The 22,817-nt window shown below is 50.1% G+C and overlaps 4 protein-coding genes across 7 annotated transcripts; 2 read left to right on the forward strand and 2 right to left on the reverse strand.

Moving 5' to 3' along the window:
* The first annotated feature begins 5,313 nt into the window (after nucleotides 1-5,313).
* On the forward strand, nucleotides 5,314-9,857 carry LOC120646958 (endo-1,4-beta-xylanase 5-like). Of its 2 annotated transcripts, XM_039923515.1 has the most exons (5): nucleotides 5,314-5,524; nucleotides 5,662-5,711; nucleotides 7,782-8,004; nucleotides 8,128-8,291; nucleotides 8,381-9,857. In XM_039923515.1, exons 1-5 carry the CDS (start codon nucleotides 5,476-5,478, stop codon nucleotides 9,614-9,616), a joined length of 1,722 nt encoding a protein of 573 aa, XP_039779449.1. In that variant the 5' UTR covers nucleotides 5,314-5,475; the 3' UTR covers nucleotides 9,617-9,857. The 2 variants fall into 2 exon arrangements, with proteins under 2 accessions (XP_039779449.1, XP_039779448.1); XM_039923514.1 differs by having other exon boundaries at nucleotides 5,327-5,524; nucleotides 7,782-8,291.
* A 674-nt stretch (nucleotides 9,858-10,531) lies between these two features.
* On the forward strand, nucleotides 10,532-18,729 carry LOC120648225 (endo-1,4-beta-xylanase 5-like). Its single transcript, XM_039924959.1, has 7 exons — nucleotides 10,532-10,586; nucleotides 11,017-11,249; nucleotides 11,362-11,503; nucleotides 11,660-11,826; nucleotides 11,914-12,009; nucleotides 12,120-13,226; nucleotides 18,505-18,729. Exons 1-7 carry the CDS (start codon nucleotides 10,532-10,534, stop codon nucleotides 18,547-18,549), a joined length of 1,845 nt encoding a protein of 614 aa, XP_039780893.1. The 3' UTR covers nucleotides 18,550-18,729.
* On the reverse strand, nucleotides 13,415-17,387 carry LOC120646959 (elongator complex protein 5-like). 3 transcript variants are annotated; one of them, XM_039923518.1, is made up of 10 exons: nucleotides 17,155-17,387; nucleotides 16,829-17,048; nucleotides 16,643-16,735; nucleotides 15,583-15,758; nucleotides 15,446-15,492; nucleotides 14,854-14,923; nucleotides 14,386-14,609; nucleotides 14,206-14,292; nucleotides 14,012-14,087; nucleotides 13,415-13,889 (listed from the first exon to the last, which is right to left on the reverse strand). In XM_039923518.1, the coding sequence occupies exons 2-10, from the start codon at nucleotides 16,996-16,998 to the stop codon at nucleotides 13,690-13,692; spliced, it is 1,143 nt and encodes a 380-aa protein (XP_039779452.1). In that variant the 5' UTR covers nucleotides 16,999-17,048; nucleotides 17,155-17,387; the 3' UTR covers nucleotides 13,415-13,689. The 3 variants fall into 3 exon arrangements, with proteins under 3 accessions (XP_039779452.1, XP_039779450.1, XP_039779453.1); XM_039923516.1 differs by having other exon boundaries at nucleotides 16,829-17,387; XM_039923519.1 differs by having other exon boundaries at nucleotides 16,804-17,384.
* Nucleotides 18,730-20,047: 1,318 nt separating the features above from the next.
* On the reverse strand, nucleotides 20,048-22,693 carry LOC120648227 (endo-1,4-beta-xylanase 5-like). Its single transcript, XM_039924960.1, has 5 exons — nucleotides 22,621-22,693; nucleotides 22,260-22,306; nucleotides 21,758-21,852; nucleotides 21,571-21,682; nucleotides 20,048-21,469 (listed from the first exon to the last, which is right to left on the reverse strand). The coding sequence occupies exons 1-5, from the start codon at nucleotides 22,691-22,693 to the stop codon at nucleotides 20,237-20,239; spliced, it is 1,560 nt and encodes a 519-aa protein (XP_039780894.1). The 3' UTR covers nucleotides 20,048-20,236.
* Nucleotides 22,694-22,817: the final 124 nt, after the last annotated feature.

The raw sequence follows: 22,817 nt of genomic DNA on the forward strand, positions 1-22,817 counted from the left end.
GGTTCGGTTGTTTCTACGTTGAAATCATTAAAATCTACAGTGGAGGATGCTTCTAACCTGGAAGCAGGTGGTCTTGCCGACGGACATCCACTCGACGACAACCAGCATCGCTCCTAATCATGGCACCCTTGCTTGAGAAGCTAGCCGCCATGCATAAACCACTAACGTTTTGGTTTTAAATTGTAGAAAGGTTGGTTTGGTCTGTTTGTGATATGTCATAGTGTGGTCTGGTGCGGTTTCATTTGAAGTGTCTAAGGAAAATGGTTTGGTGTGGGTTTAGTTTGAATTACAGCCCATTAGCAGCTTGAGAAGCAAGCAACAGAGGTGCAGTTCATTCAGAGACAGATACTGATTCATTCGTTTTATTGTCGAGGCTATTTGTTCTATCTTTAGTGTATTGTGCTTGTATATTTTTTTTGATGGTCATATTAAGCATTGGTGGGTGGTGTTCTGTGTTTGCGAGTAGTGCGTTTTCTTTTTGCGAGGAACTTTGCGAGTTGTGTTGGTAATGTAGTATTTGATATAGAAAGTAAGTGCAGATAAATTATCCAAATTGTAGACCAGTCGTTTGCGCTTGGAATAAAAGTCAGGAAAGTTGCAAAACCTTCCGTAGAGTTCATACCTTGTGCTGTCTCCTCAGTTGTTGCAGTTTCTCAGTAAATGGGAACGGGCTTACAAACGTTTCCACAGAAAAGCTGCATTTTATCTTACTAATCTCTTTTCTCAGATTAAATATGGTCACCACTTCAGTGACTGTTATATTCATATCTCCATCGATCTTGTTGGTCTTTTTTTGTCCCTGCAAGAGCACGCATTTTCTGATCTTCGCCGCCCTGATATCACCATCCAGTATCGTAATCATGATCATCCGAGCATGCACGTACAGCACTGACAGTGGGAGCCGCAAAGCAGCCGGAAATGAGCGCCTGACATCAGGTGCCCGTGCCAGTACGGCCGACCAGCACCTGATCCTGTTCTTTGTCTCTGACCGATCGAGCTCGGAAGCAACGACGCATCCCATTGGGCAGAGCTGCAAATCTTTTCCACTGGGCTTCGGCAGCACGATGGCCTGAAAAGCTGCAACTGGTCCGTGGGCTCCCACTCAGCAATCACTCGCTACGCCGACTGGCTGCTGCTGCTGCTGCCTACTGCTGCTTCCTGTCGCCTTCATGGCTGAGGTTCGTGCTGCTCCATACTCTGAACTTCCGGGTTCTGACCACTTTTCTCCAAAGAACAAGAAAAATTGAGTCGTGAAATTGGGTGACGGTGAGGTTAGGGCAGACCTCACATTAAGTCCATGTGCAGCCAAAGTTACCGAACCAACAACACAAGGAAACACAGGAAGAGGATTGCCTGAACTCTGAAGTCCAGCCTTCTTCCTCCTCCCTTTGAACCTTTGAATTCCCCGTCAGACGGTGGCCAGCATGTGCGTTCACTCACGGCAGTAGCTGCGTAGCCGACGGAGTACGTGCGCCCGTCACCCTGCCTACCGCGGATTAGCGGCGGTAAACAATGCGGGGGGGGGGGGGGGGGGGGGGGGGGGGGGGTGGGGGAGGGGGGGGAGCTCAGCTCGCCCAGGGTCAATTCGCACGAGATGTTCTTGGCCGTCGATCACTGCCGGCCGCACGTTTTCAGAGGCGTGATTTTGGATCCGGTCCAAGTCGCAGCAAGGACAAAAACAAAACAGGAGGAGCGCGAATAGATCAAATCAGTTGACCTAGCCTAACCTTTTTCTCTCTCTCTCTCTCTCGTCTTTTTTTCGCTCGATCCGCACTAACTGGCGCTTAAATCAAATCGAGGACGCACCTTGGCTGACCTCGCGTACCGCGCAGGGAACAAAAATAATCCGGACGCTGATCACGCCAAACGTTAGGTGAGCCATGGAACAAATTACAGAGAGAGAGGGGAAATCCATGCACACCTTAGTACTGCAACACAGTGCCGCTAACCTGAATACTCCTACCTGACTAATCACTAATCATCGGAGTTAACGTTAGCTATATCCCTGCGTGCGGTTTCAGTTCGGTCAACAGACGTGACGATTTGACATTGTAATCTCGCTCCGGTGAGGTCAAGTCCAAGATATTTGGCAGGGGGTTTCGGGCAGTGGCTCGCGGCCGGCCCTCGGCCAGTCGGCCTGACCAACCGATCAGACCCATGCTTGCTCGCTCGGGTCTGGCGAGCTCGACTCGACTTGGACTCCCGCCAGTTCGCCGGCGGCCGCACGGCTGTGCGGGTGCGGCGACCCATGCCACGCCTCTCCCCTGAAAAGGCCTCCGCGGTCGGGGCGTTTCCACTTGAGCTCGGCTCGCTCCCTTCCCAGCCGGTTCCGTAATTCCGTTGGAAGTCATGCATGGGCCCCGTTGATTCTGATCCCTGGGTCTGGGTGCCGTGTGCCCGGCGGCCGGCGCGGAGCCGCGCCCGTCCAACGCCGGCCCGGCCTCTACCGAACTTAACCGTCGCATCCATCCATCCCAATTCCCGGCCGATCCAGCCGCGGCCGCGTCGTCACTCGTCACGCGGCGGCGTTACGTGCGCGATGCGCGCGGCCGAAGTCAGCGGCGCGCGGGCAACCGCACGGGATGCCGACGGGGCTGGAACTCCCTCCCCGCACGGCGGCGGCCAATTTGCATGGGGTCTGCCGTGGGAGGAGAAGACGACGGCGGCGGCGGGCCCGCCCAATCAGCGAACTGCGAAGTGAATAAGCCTGGCGCTTCTGCGTCGTAGAGTGTCTGTGAGGCGGCCAAGCCTCTCTTCTCTTAATAATCAAATCATCAGGTCTTAATCGCCCTCTGCGTTTCTGTTTCGTAGAGTGTCTGCGAACCGCGACAGGACCATTTCGTGTTAGTGTAAGAGCGTTTGCAATCCTAAACACAAGCAAGAAGCAATTATTTGCGTGAATACGTGTACGGCGTGCCGGTGTCAGTGGGTGAAAACTATGTGCACCGTACCTACACTACATGCACGCAAATATTAGAGATCTCCAAATATAATGAACATTCCACGGTTCGTTTTGACTTTTGAGAGAGGATAGCACTTGTGTTCTCCCACCTATTTTATCTTTCGAATGAATGGATCGTATTATACTTATTAATAATGTTCTTTTCCATACACCATTCTTTTTATACTCGAGGATCATTTTTTCCTATATATAGATAAAATAAATAATTAAGCATAAGAGAAATCGTCTGTAGCTCAGTGGTTACGAGAGCCTCAGTGGCATTTCGGGTCCTAGATTCGATTTCCCATATTGTGTAATCTAAAATATATATATATATTACATCGACAAAAGACAAAAATGATTCACATAAAGAAATACATCGTCATCAGAAAGGACTTGAAAGGGAAAAGAAAACCCATTATTCCCCTCCTGCAGGCAGATCGCTAGTAATCGAGTTGAAGGCGATGGGGGCGTCCCTGTTGCACTGGCAAATCCAGGCATCCACGCGCGCATCATGGCGCGAGCCCCCGCATGATCCTTGGCGGTGCCGTCCGGCTCGCCCCTTGGCCGGACCACCACGCCTGCCGCAGTGTGGACGCGCTCCAGGGATTTCGGCCACCACCGGGAGACATGGGCAAGCACCCCCCCCCCCCCCCCCCCCCATGCACGCACACGCCTTTGCATTGCTTCCTGCACCTAGACGACCTGCTAGTAGTAGTACCCATCGTGCTCTATCTGAGCTTCCAGCCATCAATGTGCAGGCCAGCACTATGCCCAGTAGCGGCGTAGCGCGCGGCTCTTCACGCCGCCGCCGCCGATCCGCGCATCCGGTCGAGAAGGAGGCGCGGTTGATTCGGCGAGGCGTTCCTGATTGGATCGAGCTGGCCCAAGGGTGGAAGCAAGAGCACAGACCATCAATACGATCCCGTCACCCATCTCGCGCGGCGCGGTCGGTCTCGTCTTCCCCCACGGCACTCCTCCCTCTCCCTCCCCACGGGCCACGCCACGCGGCGCGACAGGCGCCGGGCGCCCGGCGCCGCGGCCGTGCCCGTGGTGTGGCGTACGGGGCCGCGCGCGGATGCGTGCGGGTGTTTTCTCCGCACCAGGTGCTCAGCCCGGCGTCAGCAAAACCGTTGCCTCCCTCCCCGGCTCGCAGGTGTGAGGTGTGAGGTGTCCCATGGTGCTTGCTAACCGCCGGCTGTTTGACCCCCGGGCCCGGCCGTGACGGCGGCGACGTGGACTTTGTTGGGCGCCTTGAGAAGCGGCCGCGCCACAGGCCGAGTAAATTCGTTCTCTTTTTTTTGGAAATGGATGCATTGTTCCTCGTTTAACTATTTCGCAAGAGGAAAACACACACACAGAATTACTTTGAACACCAACCGGGGAGCTGATCTGCAGAAGTAGAGATGTAGGTTTCGTTTCCTCCTAGAAATCGAGTTGACTGAAAACCCATTTTAAGAGCGAGCTGAGGGCGACATAGATGACCACACGGTCTATAAGGAATTAAGCAGGTGGACACGTTAGTTGACTGGATATACTCGTATGACTACACTTCCTCCGTTCTCTTTTGATAGTCCCATTTCTAAAAAATTAAAATATTCACAAATTGTAGTCCTATTTGTTCTTGATAAGGACTATGGCAATAAATAGCATTAGTAAGTGGCAGAGCTACAGCTTGGTACTAGGGTCTGCCGACCCCGACGAACTTAGAAGATTTTAATGGACGATCACCGTAGATAATTATCAATTGTTATTATGACCCGTCATATTTTACACAAGACCCCGTGATCTTCTAGTCTGGCTTCGCCCCTGGCATTAGTAACGAGAAGTTTCTAGCAAAAACATTGGAGGACTAGTAAAAAGTCTTATTTTACATTAATTAGATGATATAAGCAAGATTGCTTTTCACTGGTCATTGTGTCAATGTGAAGTAGGACTATCAATAGAGAATGGATGGAGTATGACAGAAGGAATTAAGCAATGACGTCAGAAATCAGTTACACTGATCACGGTGGAGCCGTCGTCTCGCCAGTGGAGACGAGTGACGGAACGGGGTCAAAAGGCCAGCGCTAGAGCGCGGACCGGCGGCCGGTCGGTAGCCGTAGCGACTGGTTTGATTGTTTGAAGCACCACCATGCGCGCGGCAAAAGAGAGCGGGGGGGGGGGGGGGGGGGGGGGGATCACACGGCCCAAGACCATTTCCGTTTGAACGTAACTAACCGGCAGCGGGGCGCGGGAACCCCACCTCCATCCGCTAGGCCGCAAGCTACCCCACCCCTGCCCGGCAGCGAGCTCTAGTGGAGGAGTAGCCGAGGAGAGGTAGCTAGCCTCGCTCTCTCTATAAATAGATGAGCCCCAGCAGGGCCTGCGGCATGCACGGTGCAATCAGCGCAGCTCAGCGCAGCGCAGCTTAGCTAGATAGCCTGGGCCTCCTCCCTCTCCCCGGCATCTCTCTCAACGGAGCATCAGGTTCTCCTGATCTAGAGAGGGAGACGCGTACAGAGGGAAGGGAAGAGAGGCCGGGGGTTTCAGCAATGGGGAGAGCCTTGTTCTTGTCGCTGCTGTGGGTCGCCATGTTGAGTGGTAAATTAAAGCTCGAGCTATGGCCGCCATTGGCCGCTACCTTTGCTTCTACTTCTCAGCTGGTTGATCAGTTGAGTCTGAGAAAATCATATTGATTATGAGCTAATCACGTCGATGCTCCTCCTCTTCGCTCGCAGCTGCTCGCGTGGTGCAAGCTCTTCCATACGACTACTCCTCGAGCTCTGAGGTAAGCAAGCCCAATCTCTCAATCCCCTCTCTCATCCGTGATCCATGCCTGTGACGTGCCGGGCTGCCGAACTTTGTTACCAAACTGCCGCATGAATCCACCAGAGGCATCAGCTTCACATTCGCATTGCGCATGTCACACATCCCATCCCTGCCGCTACGACCTTGTTTCTTTTTTTAAAAAAAAAAGTCCAAGAAAAAAAAACACCAGCAGTATACTTGATGCATGCGTGCGCCGCCAGACAGCCAGCGCGGTTAACACCGGCCGTTGTTAGTTGCCTGGTGCCCGCGCGTGACATGTACTCACTGACAAGTGACATGCGTGTGTGCATGTGGGCCATGGGTGTGCACTACCTGCGCACACAACACAAGCAAAGCATATTTGTCTAGCTTTAGCTCGCCTTGCCCTTGCCTCCTCCCGTGGCTCATTTGTGCCGGCCGGAGTCCACTGATGAGGCACTCACTCACTAGCAGTGACGGGATCGATTTTGACATGTCGCCTAGCTAGGCATGCAGGTCACAGATCTTTACTTCTTTAGTGACAAATAAAACCATGTGAGCCTTTTTTTAGGCAAATCGGTCGACCATGCAATGCATATGTGAACTCAAGATATGAAGGTTTGCACACTTGATACAAATGGGTGTTGCTTTTTGGTTCATTGTTTATTTAGTAGTAATGTTTCAGGCACAATAGTCTACCCCCTTTTGATGGGGGCAGCATGCACATCGACAATGGGTCGTTGGTGCAAGCGGACCGAACAAGTAGGATCAGAGCAGCAAGACAGAATTCACAGCCCCCCCCCCTGCCGAATTATTCCTCCCAGATTACACAACATGACCAAATGTTTTCCAACAAGAGCTACAAAAAGGCTGGCCAGGTGCCTAACCACATGCTGCCGTGCCGATTTTGTTTTGCGTTTTGGCCCATTCTGACGAACCTAACAGGCGTTTAGTAACAATCAAACACAGCACACTCTGAATCCCTGATCATTGATCTGGTTGCCATGAGCCTAACCACACAGCTGATCGTGCATCATCCAGCGCGCACCGACCCACTTCACCACTGATCGATCAGTGTGCTGCAATATGCGCGCGCACATTGTGCAAACTTTGCTGACTGTATTTGTGAACACGAGCTTTATTCAGACCGGTGTGCATGCCTCATGATCGACACGGTCAAAACCAGAGCCCTTTCCCAGTTTGCATTTTCGTCGCAACGCCCAAGCAGGGGAGGGCGTGTGTACCCCAATGTCCGCCACACGCGGCGTCATGCTCATGCGAGCCCCCACTGATCCCTCTTGTTGGACACATCAGTAATCCACACCAGCAGCTTAATTAGCTTGTGCTGGTTGGTTGGTGAAGATATTTCAACCGGCCTGCTCGCTCTCAGTCTCAGCTAAAAAAAAGAGAGAGGTCTACACAGTATACTCGTGTGTGAATTCTTCCAGGGCCAGGATAGGGAAAGTCAAGAGCTTCCAAACAAGGGGCCTAAAAGCGACCTGCTTTCAGTTATTCTGCACACAACAAATCTGGTAGTTTTCACAGCCGTCGGAGATGCCGATGGTTTCTTCTGTTTTCCATGTGGGCCGTGGTTTTCGTTAGTTGGTCTCGTGTTAGGCCAGGCAGTTAGATACGCGATCACTTGGACTTTTCACATTTGCAGGCAGCTAGTAGGTCAAACGTTGCACTAGTATGTGCCTCTAGTGCTAGCTGACTGGTTGTCAAATACTATACTCCAAAAAAGTTATAGAAATAAACCAGTTTATATGGGGCTGAGAATGAGTGTCAGCGTGCCGAACAATTTCTGTCATGTGCATATATTAGTCCACAGTTAGTTATCGTACACAAACTTTTCAGGGGCTTTTACTGGGATCTTGACAGGCCCGGCAGTTTTGACAGTTACAACACTGTGAACCACCTTTTCGTTCAGTGTTCACACTTTTCACTGCATCGATTTTACTGTCAAGTGTAACTTTAGCGCCATGCGAAATGTAACGCTACTGGTGTACCGATGGAGAAACTTGCGTCGTTGACCTGAACATTCGTGCTGTGTGAAACGTGTGGGGTGCAGTGCTTGCCGGAGCCGCTGGAGCCTCACTACGGCGGTGGCATCATCCGGAACTCCGACTTCAGCGCCGGCCTCCAGGGGTGGTCGGCGTTCGGGTACGGCGTCGTCGAGGAAGGCGCGTCGGCGAGCGGCAACAGGTACGCCGTGTCGCGGAACCGGACGCGGCCGTACCAGAGCGTCAGCCAGAAGGTGTACCTGCAGAACGACACGCACTACACCCTGTCAGGTCAGTCGGCGATCTATTCTCCGGGGAGGAGAAAAGAAGCACACATTTTCTCGGAAATCTTTCTCATGGGCAGAGAGAACGGTGAATTCCCGATACTAAATTTGTGTTTCTGTGGTGGCGCAGCTTGGTTGCAGGTCAGTAATGGCAGCGCCGACATCACAGCCGTCGTGAAGACCAACGGCGAGTTCATCCACGCCGGCGGCGTCGAGGCGCGGTCCGGGTGCTGGTCCATTCTCAAAGGCGGCTTCACCGCCCCCGCCGCCGGGCCGGCAGAACTCTACTTCGAGGTACAAACCGCATCGCATGATCATCGGAAGAAGCTGTAGGCTGGCTGTGTCGTCTATGCCTGCTCTGTTCTTACACGAGAGAAATGCAGAGCAACGCGACGGGGGAGGAGGTGATGGTGGACAACGTCTCGCTGCAGCCCTTCTCCCAGGAAGAGTGGGCGGCGCACCACCACGCGGCCATCAAGTCGGCGCGCAAGAAGACGGTGCGGCTCCGCGCCCGCGACTCCGCCGGCAAGCCCGTGCCCGGCGCGCAGGTGCGCATCGAGCACGTCCGGAGCGGCTTCCCGCTGGGCTCCGCCATGAGCGCCGAGATCCTGCAGAACCCGGCGTACCAGCGGTGGTTCACGTCGCGGTTCACGGTGACCACCTTCGAGAACGAGATGAAGTGGTACAGCACGGAGCGCGTCCAGGGCCGCGAGGACTACTCCGTCCCGGACGCGATGCTCCGGTTCGCCAGGAGCCACGGCATCCGCGTGCGCGGCCACAACATCTTCTGGGACCAGCCGAGCCAGCAGCCGGCGTGGGTGCAGTCGCTGTCGTACCCGCAGCTCCGGCAGGCGACGGCGCGGCGGATCAAGTCGGTGATGTCGCGGTACGCCGGGCAGGTGATCGCGTGGGACGTGGTGAACGAGAACCTCCACTTCAACTTCTTCGAGGGCAGGTTCGGCGGCGACGCGTCGGCGGCCTTCTACCGGCAGGCGCACCAGATGGACGGCGCCGCGCTCATGTCCATGAACGAGTTCAACACGCTGGAGCAGCCGGGCGACCCCAACGCGGTGCCCGGCAAGTACCTGGGCAAGCTGTTCCAGATCAAGAAGTTCCCCGGCAACACCAACGACGGCAGGATGGCCATCGGGCTCGAGGGCCACTTCTCCACCCCCAACATCCCCTACATCCGCGCCGCGCTCGACACCATGTCCGGGGCCGGCGTGCCCATCTGGCTCACCGAGATCGACGTCGCGCCGGGGCCCAACCAGGCGGCCAACCTCGAGAAGATCCTCCGGGAGGTGTACGCCCACCCGGCCGTGCACGGGATCATCCTCTGGGCGGCGTGGCACCAGCGCGGGTGCTACGTCATGTGCCTCACCGACAACAGCTTCAGGAACCTCCCCACCGGCGACGTCGTCGACAAGCTCATCAGGGAGTGGCAGACGCGCGCGCACGCCGGCGTGGCGGACGCCGACGGCTACTACGAGGCGGAGCTGTTCCACGGGGACTACAAGGTCACCGTCAGCCACCCGGTGGCCAACGCCACCGTGGTGCAGAGCCTCACCGTCGACAAGGAGACCACCAAAGCCGGCAACGAGGACACCATACACGTCTAACTCCTATAGTACTATATATAGGAGGAGGATTCATACATACTACTAGTACGACGCATACACATGTGCATGATTGTGGGGGTCTTCTAGCTAGTAGGTTCTAGAGCATTGTGGTTTGTTGATGTCGTCAGTCTGTCTGTCATATACACACATACGCGCCCGAGAGATAGAATTCCTGGTGAGGCGACCTGTCAGATGTTCATATATTAAACAGAAAAGGAATTCGATTGGTTTTTCAGATGTATACATTTCCATCTCATTCTTGTCCATGTCAATGGTAAATGATTGCTACATGAATGCGATGTAGCGCGGGTGTTAGCCTCCTAGCTACGAGGCTATTTTTTTTTAAAAAAAACATAAAACTAGCTAAATGGAGATCCTTCGTGTCAAGATTCAAAGAGTGGTTACCTTTCAAAAAAAAAAAAAACTCAAAGAAAGGTAGCATATTTTTCATCTAATTAATTACTACATGACATGTCGTTTCAATTCATTTCTCTGCCCAAAATTAATTATGTGACATGCCATTGTAACTCATTTTTAGCAAATCTTTGGTTGAACCAATGATCCTAAACAAGTGGAATTTACGCCTCTATTACATCCAAGACTCCAACAATGTGCGTTTCTCAGATGGCTAGCACATAGTTCCCCATTTTGTGGTTAACCAGTGTAACCGTGGGTCTCGGCATGCGTTGCTAAGAGTAATGTTACCAGCCACTAACTACTAGCAGTAGTATGGATTAATCCCCTCCCTACATGCGAAACGGCCTTTCCTCCTATTCTTAGCTTGTTTTAATTTAACTTGAATATGCCAAATATAGCTAGCTATTTGCTAGCCGATGTTCCAAGTCACCATGCAGCTCTATAAACAGAGATCTTCCAAGTCACCATGCAGTACTCGAAACTGGTGGCAAAACAAATATGAAGATTTCAACAGGAAAGTTGATCTTGATCTTGTTGATCGTGCTGTTTGAAGGTTAGTTCTTCTAATTTGGTTTCAACAACAGACTTTTCTTTTCCAAATGCAAACACTATGGAAATATTTACTACTCTGTTATGGATTATCATTCCTTGAATTGTTTTTTTTAATTTACATGATGGAAAAGCCTCTGATTAACCTAATTACAAACTGCAGGCGTAAAATGTTAATTTTATAGGACTCTATCCGAGCCAAACAGTGAACTATAATAAGTTTAGCAATAGATTACAATTCATGTTATAGTATATGATTGTCATCTCTCAACTTTTCTGTTGTTTTTTTTTGTTCTAAAAATCTTAAGATAAATATGAAGAGGTTAAATAGCCACATTTTTTTTGCATGTCTGGTTTGGACTTTGGATCGATGGGTGTTTCTGTATATGCACGATCAAAGATTATGATGAATTCTATCTCTCCTCTCGCCGCAGGATTCTTTGTAACGTCAGTAAAGGCCGGTGGTTATTCCTCAGAGAAAAAACCAGGCAAGGCCGGCGGTGAATCCTCAGAGAAAACATCAGAGAAGGCCGCAGGTGATGCCTCAGAGCAAACATCAGAGAAGGCCGCTGGTGATGCCTCAGAGCAAACATCAGAGAAGGCCGATGGCTCTTCCTCAAAGAAATCGTCAGTAAAAGTCCCCTACGACTACTCAGCAAACATCGAGGCAAGTAGCACATTGCTCCTAGCAATGTCTTCCTTTTTGTACAGCCGTTTCCTTCAGCAAATATGCCGGGGTCCACGACTGATCCACTGCTCTGTAACGCCTGTGCTTGCAGTGCGTCAAGGAGCCGGAGAAACCTCTGTATGGCGGCGGCATCATCAGTGCCGCCTCGGCCGGCGGCAAGAAGCTCGCCGCCCCGATCAAGGGCTCCGTCCTCAAGGTCGACCTCAAGAAGGACCACCACTACGCGCTCTCCGGTAATCATCAAGCAACACGTACCATTACACCAATTCACCATTTCCTCCGCAGATCTCCATGTGATCAATGCAACCATGCGGTGCTGATGAAGAATGGAGAGGAAGTAGTGTATAGATAATGGATGAACTGAACAATGGTTGTGCTTGTGCTCTCAGCCTGGCTGAAGCTTTCCAAGGGCACCGGCGACATCACTGCTATCATCGTGCCGCCTGACGGCAAGTTCATCACCGCCGGCGCGATCGTGGCCCAATCCGACTGCTGGACCTTGCTCAAGGGTGGCGCCACCACCAGCTCCGAAGGCAAGGGCGATCTCTTCTTCGAGGTAACGGACTAGGAAACAATGATGCGCAAAAGGTATCTGATGAGCGAGACGCGGATGGAGAACTGATACTGGAGGTGAAAACTGCAGACCAACTCGACCGCGGAGATCATGGCGGAGAGCATCGCGCTGCAGGGTTTCAGCTTCGAGGAATGGAATGCTCACCGCGAGGAGGTTGTTGCCAAGGTAATGCGGCTTTCCATTCGACGCCGACGCCGGACGAAACTCCGATGGAATCATTATTGTTCGTAAAAAAAGAAACGAGAAGAAAAGAAACCGTTGAAATTGCAATGCAGGAGCGCAAGAAGAAGGTGAAGATCACGGTGGAGTCCGGCGGCAAGCCGCTGGCGGACGCGGAGCTGTCGGTGGAGTGGGTGGCCAAGGGCTTCCCCCTGGGCAACGCCATGACCCAGGAGATCCTGGACATGCCCGAGTACGAGGAGTGGTTCGCGAAGCGGTTCAAGTGGGCGACCATGGAGAACGCGATGAAGTGGTACAGCACCGAGTTCGAGGAGGGGCACGAGGCGTACGAGGTGGCGGACAAGATGCTGGCGCTGGCGGAGAAGCACAACATCTCGGTGCGCGGCCACAACGTGTTCTGGGACGACGAGAGCCACCAGATGGACTGGGTGAGCAAGCTCGGCCCGGACAAGCTCAAGGAGGCCGTGGCGAGGCGCCTCAAGAGCGTGGTCACCCACTACGCCGGCAAGGTCATCCACTGGGACGTGGTGAACGAGAACCTCCACTTCAAGTTCTTCGAGGAGAAGCTCGGCAAGGACGCGTCCGGGGAGATCTTCAAGGAGGTGGCCAAGCTGGACCCCAAGCCCATCCTCTTCATGAACGAGTTCAACACCATCGAGCAGCCCTGCGACCTGGCGCCGCTGCCGACCAAGTACATCGCCAAGCTCAAGCAGATCCAGGCCTATCCGGGCAACAAGGGCCTCAAGTACGGCATCGGCCTGGAGAGCCACTTCGAGACGCCCAACATCCCCTACATGAGGGGCTCCCTGGATACGCTCGCGGCGGCGGGCGTGCCCGTCTGGCTCACCGAGGTCGACGTCACCAAGGGGCCCAAGCAGGTGGAGTTCCTGGAGGAGGTGATGCGGGAGGGGTTCGGGCACCCGGGGGTGAAGGGCATCGTCATGTGGGCCGCCTGGCACGCCAAGGGCTGCTACGTCATGTGCCTCACGGACAACAAGTTCAAGAACCTCCCCGTCGGCGACGTCGTCGACAAGCTCCTGGACGAGTGGAGGAAGGTGCCGGAGAAGCCCATGACGGACGCCAAGGGCGTCTTCGAGGCCGAGCTCTTCCACGGCGAGTACAAGGTCACTGTTAAGCACAAGTCGCTCAAGGAGCCCATCGTGCAGACGGTGGACCTCGACTCCACCAAGTCGGAGGCCACGATATCATGTTAGTTAACCATTGAAATAGTAAGAGTTTAATTTAATTGCAGGACATAAAGGATAGGATTATCCTAATGAACGAAATCCACCTTTTTAGTTTCATTTTTCTGGTATAGTCGACTCAAAATGTTGGTTTCTGATACCTAAATCTTGCCAGAGAATAAATGGTAACCATTCATATAAGCAGATACAGATTTGTCAAAGTTATGGCAACCATTCATATAAACCCCAGTTTCTTGGGGTTATCAAAAATTTAACAAGGTTGGTTTTTGCAGACACACTATTGCTCTTAAATACGCATCAGTTTTTTTAGTACTTGTGCAATTCAATTAACAAAGTGAGGCATAGAAGCATTAAAAAAGACTAACCCAAAAACGATTGCATTTCTGAATGGAGCCACCTATTACCATGGATTGATCTGTGCATGCCTCCTACTATGGTAAAGAGCTCATACATTGCCTACTCATATGTCCAAGTCATCATCTGGATCTTCATCCGAGTCCGGTTGCTCGTCATCTGAATCACGTACATAATGTATCTCACCCTTCGCAGTTCCAGATTTGGGAACTATTTCATCCACAAGGGCCGGTGCTAAGTTTGGGTCTAGTTGACCCTCAGGTAGGGATCGGCGGCCATCATATATTCGAATTGGTTCACCCTTTCCTGAAATAATTTAGCAAACCTTAGTTCCAAATGCACATCAATGCGCCTCCCAATGTCAAAATGCAACCAATGATGCCTCCACTAAGATGCTACTTGGAAAATAATTTGAGTTCATAAATTACCTTGATGCTCAAAAGGAAGAACAACATTTGCCCTGTCAGTGCGCTCTTTTTCTGACAGCTCCAGATTGAACTGAACCTGTTGAACAGACTTACAAAGTTCACAACCAATATTTGTAGTGTGCCAAATGATGACTAACATAAGTGGTACACGACTGTACTTAATTGTTTCTAGAATCTAGAATGCAGGCACTAACCTTAGGTACTAGACTTTGGTTCACTTCTGCACTTGCAGGAGCAGAATCAAATTTGACATCATTTCCCTCAACATACAAGTCCTCATACTGCACAGGCAAAGTCGTACTACTTATCAACCCACATTCTTCAATGGAATTGAGAAGGCGAAAAAAGAACACTGGAGCAACAGGGAGCCTTACAAAATGCTTCACCCGTCCATTTCGTCTTTTAAGGCGCACAATAAACTTTGCTTTTGAATAATTTTGCTCCAGAGCAGACAAGCTTCCAGGACTTTCTACACACAGAGGATCTACAAGTGCTGGCTCCACACAAGCAACCATAGTTGAAAGACATTCAAATGCTCGGGGCACCTTGGGTTCATGGAGGTCTGATTGTATCAGCCAAAAGATTGAGGATACTTGTTCTGCAATAGGACAGATTTATATTGATTCACTTTACTGTACTTGAAGTCATTTAGGAATTAGGTGTCCATACTTTGAAATAAGAATGGACAATGTAGTGATCAACCCTAAGTGGCTGAGATAGCTCACAACTTCACATCCATAAAGAATTACTGGAGTGCTGGAAATTCTGTTTCAGGTACTCATGAAGGTTACACTAGAACATGCATGGAAGATAGAATAAAAAGGAGAAAAAGAAACAACTACCATGGCTTCGAAGATTACTAAGAAGGACTGAAATTGATGGCACTGAAGCATGCCTTAACAAAGAGCTAATCTGAAATAACACAAATGATGTTTGGTGTTAAGCATAAAATGAAACTTAAAGTATCATATGAGTACAATGAGTCAAACATTCAATGAACTTTCATCTTTTCATCAGTATGGATCATATAACGATATAAAACAGGTTTTGCTTCAAACGGTAAACGATGCCAACTAAACAAACAGTGGAATACTTCACAATGATGTTATGCAGCTTGTTGTTTGTGAGATAATGTTTTAGTTCCAGATACATGATGATAATTTACCAAAATTACAACCTACAGAACAAAAACTGAACTCTAATAATGAAACCATCGAAGCATATGTTGTCTCATACTTCAGAAATTTCGTTTGTAAAATCATTTCCATAGATAATTAAATAGGGATGATGAAACAATCTTCAACAAATGATAGCAATATCTGCAGGAACCCAGTTTCAGCTTTGGAGAAACAAGGTTACTAGAAAAAAAAAATCTGAGACCTAAGTATTGCTTCCAACCACAAAAAGGTTGTCGAAGAAGTAGTTGGTTCTTACCGAGTCAACAGCAATTGAAAAATACCTTTTGCCCTCTCCTTGAAACCCTGGCATCCATAGCATAATCAGATTGGGCATAGGGCATAAACAAAGTAACATTAAAAGGTAAAAAAAAAATCCTCTATGGTGGATAGTACCTCCTCCAAGTTCAGTAATGGAGTACATCAATTTTTTAATATCCTTCACATCTCTAAAAACAGTAATGTTTTCTTTGTTTGTTGAGAACTGCTTTGTTCTGTTCTCTTGATTCTGCTGATTTTGAAACTTCTGCTTCCATCCAAGGGGGTCGGAATAGCAATCCAATATTCGAACACTGTCGAATGCACGTAATGAAAATCCATGTACATTTTATCAATAGAAATGCACTCAAACTTAAAAGCAGTGACAACAGTGTATTGTTAGCTTGACCATTTCATTCTGAGATGGCATGTCAAACTGCCACATTAGTATATCAACTTTTAAAATTTAAATTGGAAACGAGATTGCATAATCATTTATGAGCATTAAATTTCTCTGCATAGTGAGCCCACAGCTGCATTTCTTTTATACTGCCCAAAGTTGCATTTTGTATTTGCTTTGCCAAAAAATACCAAGTCTTATTTTGCACATACGGAGATACCAAACAGTTCTAGTTATTTTCAACCAACCAAGACAAAACCAAAAATCAAAATTAGAAGCTCCTCGTCCAGAAAGTTAGTTAATATGAGAATCTACTTTCATTTGTGCTTAAGGAGAATGTACATTGGTTCAGGGGCTCAGCCAAAAAAAAGATAACATTGGGGTCACCAGGGGTCAATATGAGTATGAATTAGAAGTAAAACTTTGAAGTTTGGATTATCTTCATAAGCAAGAGATTACTTAAGGGTAAAACAAAATGTCATTGGGGGTCATTAGACCCCGGTGCTAATAGCCTAATATGCTATCTCTACCCCTGCATTGGCTAGGCAGTACAACATCCTGGTAGGAAAGAGGCTCTGGTTTACTATTACTCTGACATTTTTCAATAATGTGCCAATTCAGCTCCAATTTTTTCTGTGGCGATGAAAACATGTTGAATAGGGACCCAAATCAGAATTGGATCACAATACCCGTGTCCTTGTCCAAGTGACAATCCATGTCTAAAAAATATTTGTCAACCGAGTCCGTGCACAACAAAACACCTATATTTCTCTCAGAAATGGTTTTGTGAGATCGTACCATCGGTTCAAAGCATTTGCTTCAAGGCCGCGCCGCCGCATGAATTCCAAGTACACCTCCGGGCTCCGATCGAGCGCCACAACCACCAACCCCCTGCACCACCGTAAGTTCACAACCAAGCAATTCACCTCATCAGCCAAATCTATCCCAAGCCTACGCACCAGGAGGCGAAGAGACTGACAGAACCTGGCCTGCGCCTTCCCTGCCGCGGCCTGGGAGGCGAGTGCGGCCGCGACGTGGAGCATCGCGCCCGCGGCGAGCGAGCAGCTCTGGAGTGATCCCTCCAAGGCCAGCGCCGGCGCGTGCTCTCCGTCGAGGCGCCCGTCCCGGAAGTACCTCACAACCGCCTCCGCCATCACTGCTCCTCGCTGCCGCCGCCGCCGCCGCCGCTCTTAGCGCTTAAACCCTAGCTTGCACAAGAGCCCGAGACGGTTAGCCAAACTCCCGGAAGCCAGGGAGGAGTAGCAAGGGGCCCAGCTGTCAGAGAGACACAGGAAACCCATGGCCCTTACCCGTGTCGGATTAGCCAAAGAGGAACTCGTTTGACCCCCGCCTCGAAAGCTCTTAAGACCTCCGGCTCCTCCGCTGCTCGTTCTCCTCTCTTGCGGCGGCCTTCGGGGGAAGAAGAGGAGAGGAAAAGGGAGATGAAGGCGTGCGCGAAGGCGGCGGGGGAAAGGCTCCCGCTCCCCCTGGTTCGTCCTCCCACCGGGCGGGCGCTGGCTCGGAGGTATTTCTATCTCCCCGGTCTTCCGGTTCTTCTCTGCTTGCTCGCTAGTCGACGCCCCGTTTGAAAATTCTGACTTGCTTAGAGATTATCAGGTCTTTTATTGTAACATTGTGAATGTATCCATCTAGTTTGAGTTGTTCTGCTAGTGAGCATGAGCTAATTGTCACATAGTTGTTTTAATATTGTTCCAGGGTGACCTGGCCTCATCAATTAATTGATATGTTTCATGCTCCTTGTATGTACTGGGTGTGGAAAGTGCAAAATTAGTTGAACAATTGCGTTCCTTCCCATTATTTTATTTGGATGCAAATCAAGTGATGGAAATTGGTGCTTGTTTGTCATGGAGTCACTGTATCTGATTAACACTGTATCTGTAACTGTAAAGTAACTATGTCCACCAATAGTAGCCATCTTATGCTTCTTGAGCTTGATACCCTACCTCGCGGTACCAACTTCACATCGCTAATATATATTATGTGTCTGCTAAATGCAAATTAATAGTCTGTGTGTTCCTTAATTATGAGAAATCAGGTTTGCTTGAAAGAAATCCAGGAATTTTAGCTTGCTAAAGATGTATGGAAACACAGGGTACTGAGTGGACATGGACTCCAACTATTGTGGACATGTTAATCCTGAAATAAAACAATCTATTCAAAACAATTTGGCTGCTAGAGACTTCATACATATACTGTTTTCCTTTCATGGTGATTCATTTTTCAGAGGACAGGAGAATTGCATTTTTTTTTGTCAGCGCTACATAAAGTACTGACACAGTGACACATCTGTTATGTTCAGCTTTGTTAAGGTAAGCAGATTACCCTCTCAACGGACAAAGTCTCAAGTATCCTGCTACACTGGGGTGTCGGAAAATGCAGTGCATAGAATAGAAGCCACAGCAGAGAACATTTTCCCAGCAACCAAAGATCATGTCACAAAAGCAACTGATGCAATTAACAGAGGAGAAGTGATCGCAGTGCCCACTGATACAATATACGGGTTTGCTTGTGATGCCTGGTTAGTCTTTTCTTATTTTCCCTGTTGTCGCAGGAATTTTAATTCATAGTCTGCTTCCTTTTCACCAGCTTTTACTCCATATTAGTGTACATTACAATTATGCAGCAATATGTTATAGCACATCAAACTCAAAAGTACATTAATAATAACTCCAGAATCAAGTTAGTGAGAGGAAACATCCACAAACATGATAAACCTTCATCAGCGACTTTTGAATTCTGCTTCCATCTCCAGTTAGAACTTAGGAATGTTTCATCCTTTCAAGATAAGAGTTCATTTAAGAGGTTCTTTGACTGTATTTAATTTTCTATATTCTTTTGTTGGTTTAGCTTCTTAAAACACTCTTCATGACAGCTCTGCAGGAGCAGTTAATCGCATTTATGAGATCAAAGGGCGCATACAAACACGCCCTCAGGCAATCTGTGTTGCTGATGTCTCAGACATATCACGATTTGCTTTAGTAGATCACCTGCCACATGGATTGCTTGATAGTCTACTTCCTGGGCCTGTCACTGTTGTTCTAAAACGAGGTTCAGATACCACACCGTTTTTCTTAGTTTTGTCGAACATCCGTCTTAATCAGAATTAGGTGCTGACCATACAATGCATTTGTTTACATTTAGGTGAAGACAGTATATTAGAGAGATCACTTAATCCTGGCTTGGATAGCATTGGAGTTCGTGTGCCAGATCTGGATTTCATACGATCCATTGCTCGTGGTGCTGGAAGTGCACTTGCACTTACTAGTGCCAACTTAAGTGGACGACCTAGTAGTGTCAGCATAAGAGACTTTGAGGATTTATGGCCGCATTGTTCATATGTCTTTGATGGTGGAATACTTCCTTCTGGGCGTGCTGGTTCAACAATTGTTGACCTAATAACGCCAGGAGTCTACAAGATATTGAGAGATGGAAGGTAAGCAGTACTAGTGATATAAAGTCTTTGAAACTTTAATGAAGCCTCCCTCTGCAAATTGATTTATGGAATCATAAAACTGTTTCTACCACAGTCCACAATGTTTAGACGGAATAATGTTTGACGTCAATTTGCAGTTCAAAGGAGGAAACAGCAGGTGTGCTTGGCAAGTTCGGCTTTGTTGAAGAAGCTTCATGAGTCATGACAACCTAGTGCCTTCTACAAAGCTGAAAGAATTAGAGAGTTCTCTTTTTTTTAATCCTTCATGATTCCTGTTTGATTACGTGATGTATGTACATGTCGTCGTGTGTTTTTTTATTTTTAGATATTTCAACTTTTTCCTGTGATGTGACGTTGAATTTGAATAGAATAGTAGAATAGCAGAGCTAGAGTGTGATGTGGTTTTTCTTATGTTGGAAATGAGGCCACGACACAAGTCTTGCAAGAAAAATATGAACTTCTTTTATTGTCACTGCTTCACTCGCGTTTTTGCTTGTTTGCTTCTAGATGACATGGACTCCGAAAGAAATAATACAAGAATCACGAATGAAGATAACTAATATTGTTTTGAAAAAGGGAAATGATTGTCTCGCTTTTCTTCTTTTTTTCTCTCCAGATTTTCAGCTAAAAGAACTGATAACAATAAGCATCAAAGTGGCCGCAGCTAATTTTGACCTGAAGGCAAAGCCAAAGGGATGATGAGCAGAAGCGTGGAATAATTCACTTTGGAATCTTCCGAAGCAGGATAAAAATGGCCCTTTTTTTTTCCTTTGCCTTCCATTGCAATTTTCCAAGGTACTGAAAACTGGTACATGAATGGCTAATCTTCTAAGCTTTCATTCACAAATCTGACACAACGGCAGGTAATTTAACTGGTAGTAATCCAGAGCCCCGACAGAAATGCTGCATTACACCTAGCACCTGAAGAATCAGCGGGTCTAGACCTGCATGTCAATGAAGTAGTGCTCACTCCCTGAGCCCAGGTCGACCTTGACGCTCCGGGTGACGGAGTTGTTGAGCGCCGGGTGGCTGACGCTGACCTTGTACTCGCCGTGCACGAGCTCGGCCTCGAAGAAGCCCTGCGCGTCGGTGGCGCCGGCCCGCGGCGTGGACCGCCACTCGGCGATGAGCCTGTCCACGACGTCCCCTTGCGGCAGGTTGTTGAAGTTGTTGTCGGTGAGGCACATGACGTAGCACCCCTCCGGCCGCCACGCCCCCCAGAGCACGATGCCCTGCACCGCCGGGTGCGCGTAGGCCTCCCTGAGCACCTCCTCCAGGTGCTGCGCCTGCGCCGGGCCGGCGGCGACGTCGACCTCGGTGAGCCAGATGGGGATGCCGGCCTGGGCGAGGGTGTCGAGCGCGGCGCGCATGTAGGGGATGTTGGGGTTGGTGAAGTGGCCCTCGAGGCCGATGGCCATGCCGGCGCCGTTCTCCGGGTAGGCGGCGGTGATCTGGCGAAGGCGCTGCAGGTACCTGGCCGGCAGCGCGGCCATGTCGCCCGGCTGCTCCAGCGTGTTGAACTCGTTCATGAACATGAGCGCGGAGCCGGCGTCGAGCAGGCGCGCGGCGGCGTAGAAGGCGGTGGAGGCGTCCCACCCGAAGCGGCCCTCGTAGAAGTTGAAGTGCAGGTTCTCGTTGACCACGTCCCAGCCGATGACCTGCCCGGCGTAGCGGGACACGACTGAGCGGATCCGGCGCGACGCTGCGGCCAGCAGCTGCGGGTACGGCAGCGACTGCACCCACGGCGGCTGCTGGCTGGGCTGGTCCCAGAACACGTTGTGGCCGCGCACGGCGATGCCGTTGGACTTGGCGAACGCCATCATGGCGTCCGGGACCGTGTAGTCCTCGCGCCCCGCCGCCGGCTCCGTGCTGTACCACTTCATCTCGTTCTCGAAGGTGGCCACCGCGAACCGGGACGCGAACCACGTCTGGTACGCGGAGTTGGTCAGGATGTGCTGGCTCATGGCCGCGCCCAGCGGGAAGTTGGTGCGGACGGCGTCCAGGGACACCGCCGCGCCCGCCAGCGGGTTGCCGGCGGAGTCCGTCGCCTGGAGCCGCACCGTCTTCTTGCGCGCCGCCGAGACGGACGCGGCGCGGTGCGCCGCCCACTCGTCCCTGGTGAACGGGTTCAGCGACACGCTGTCCACCCAGAGGTCCACCGTCGCGTTGCTCTGTGCATGTCGTATGGCCAGGGTCAGTTTAAGTTCGTGTACAATATGCTCATCATTTTCCTGGAACAGAACGGATGAAAGATATTACGAATTCCTACTACCTCGAAGTAGATCTCGGCCGGGCCCGAAGACGCGGCGGTGAGGCCGCCCTTGAGCATGGACCAGCACCCGCACTTGGCGACGACGCCGCCGGCGTGGACGAAGTCGCCGACACTGCACGCGTGCAAAATTGAAATAAAAAATCACATTATTAAATTCCCATTTATTCAACTAATCCAGAATTACTACGAATCCTTAACGACGGCACTCATGATCAAGGCCATGTTCGTTCCCTTGATCTTGGCAGCAATAAGCAGATGCTTTGCTTTGCTGTCGAAACCTTCCTGACATCATCCGTTTTTTTTCAAAAAAAAAAAAGACGACGTGTGCGTTTCTGTCGAGCTTGGAGTGGCTTACATGACACGTAAACACACACACTGGGGCCTAGGCTCGGCTGCGCCGGCGCCGGCCGCTGTCGTGCATGCTACTGAAAAGCATATTAAGGTTCGTACGAGCAAATTAACAGAGAAGGGGACGATGGGAATTCCCAACGGGAACGAATTGCGTGCGGGGGATTATCGTGCGGCCCGTGATAAACCCGGGCAGTTGGCAACGATTCAATTTGTTTTGCTAATAAACTAGGCCGGGATGGCCGACCGGTGAAGCGTCGTTCCGCTAGCTGCTGCGCTGGCCACCATGGTGAGATGGGTTGGGAAAGCGGAAGCGACAGGGCACAGGAGCAGGGACTTGCCTCGATGCTTGCGGAGTAATCGTAGGGGAGAGCTCTCACCATGCAGCCTGCACATTTTGAAATGCCAGGGAATCGCTAGCGATGTCAGGTCAGAACTCAGAGTTGAGAACAGATATATAACTTTTCAAGGAATGCGGGCGAGCAATCGGCATGCAATACAGTTTTTTCAAATTCATAATATGTTTTATGTATGTCTAGATGTATAATAAAATCTATGAATCTACAAAAGTCAAAGCGATTCACATTTTAAAATATTTTTTATGTACCTAGATATAACGTGTATCTATATGCATAATAAAATCTATGAATTTAGAAAAGTTAAAACGCCCTATGTTTCGGAACAAAGGGATTAAGGGAGTACTTTGAAGGAGAGCGATCCATGGGAGCCAGAACGCCAGCTCCGCCACCATCAGGCCGCCGGCGACCTTCCTCATCCTCTCTCAGCACACGCTGGACCTGCGGACACCATGGACAACATCACAAAACATAAGCTCAAACATGTATTGCCAATGGCGAGATGGTTCTACGGAGAAGCTGATGAGCTCCGGCAATGGCGCC

The sequence above is a fragment of the Panicum virgatum genome, chromosome 9K, assembly GCF_016808335.1.
Source record: "Panicum virgatum strain AP13 chromosome 9K, P.virgatum_v5, whole genome shotgun sequence".
Classification (NCBI taxonomy): Eukaryota; Viridiplantae; Streptophyta; class Magnoliopsida; order Poales; family Poaceae; genus Panicum; species Panicum virgatum.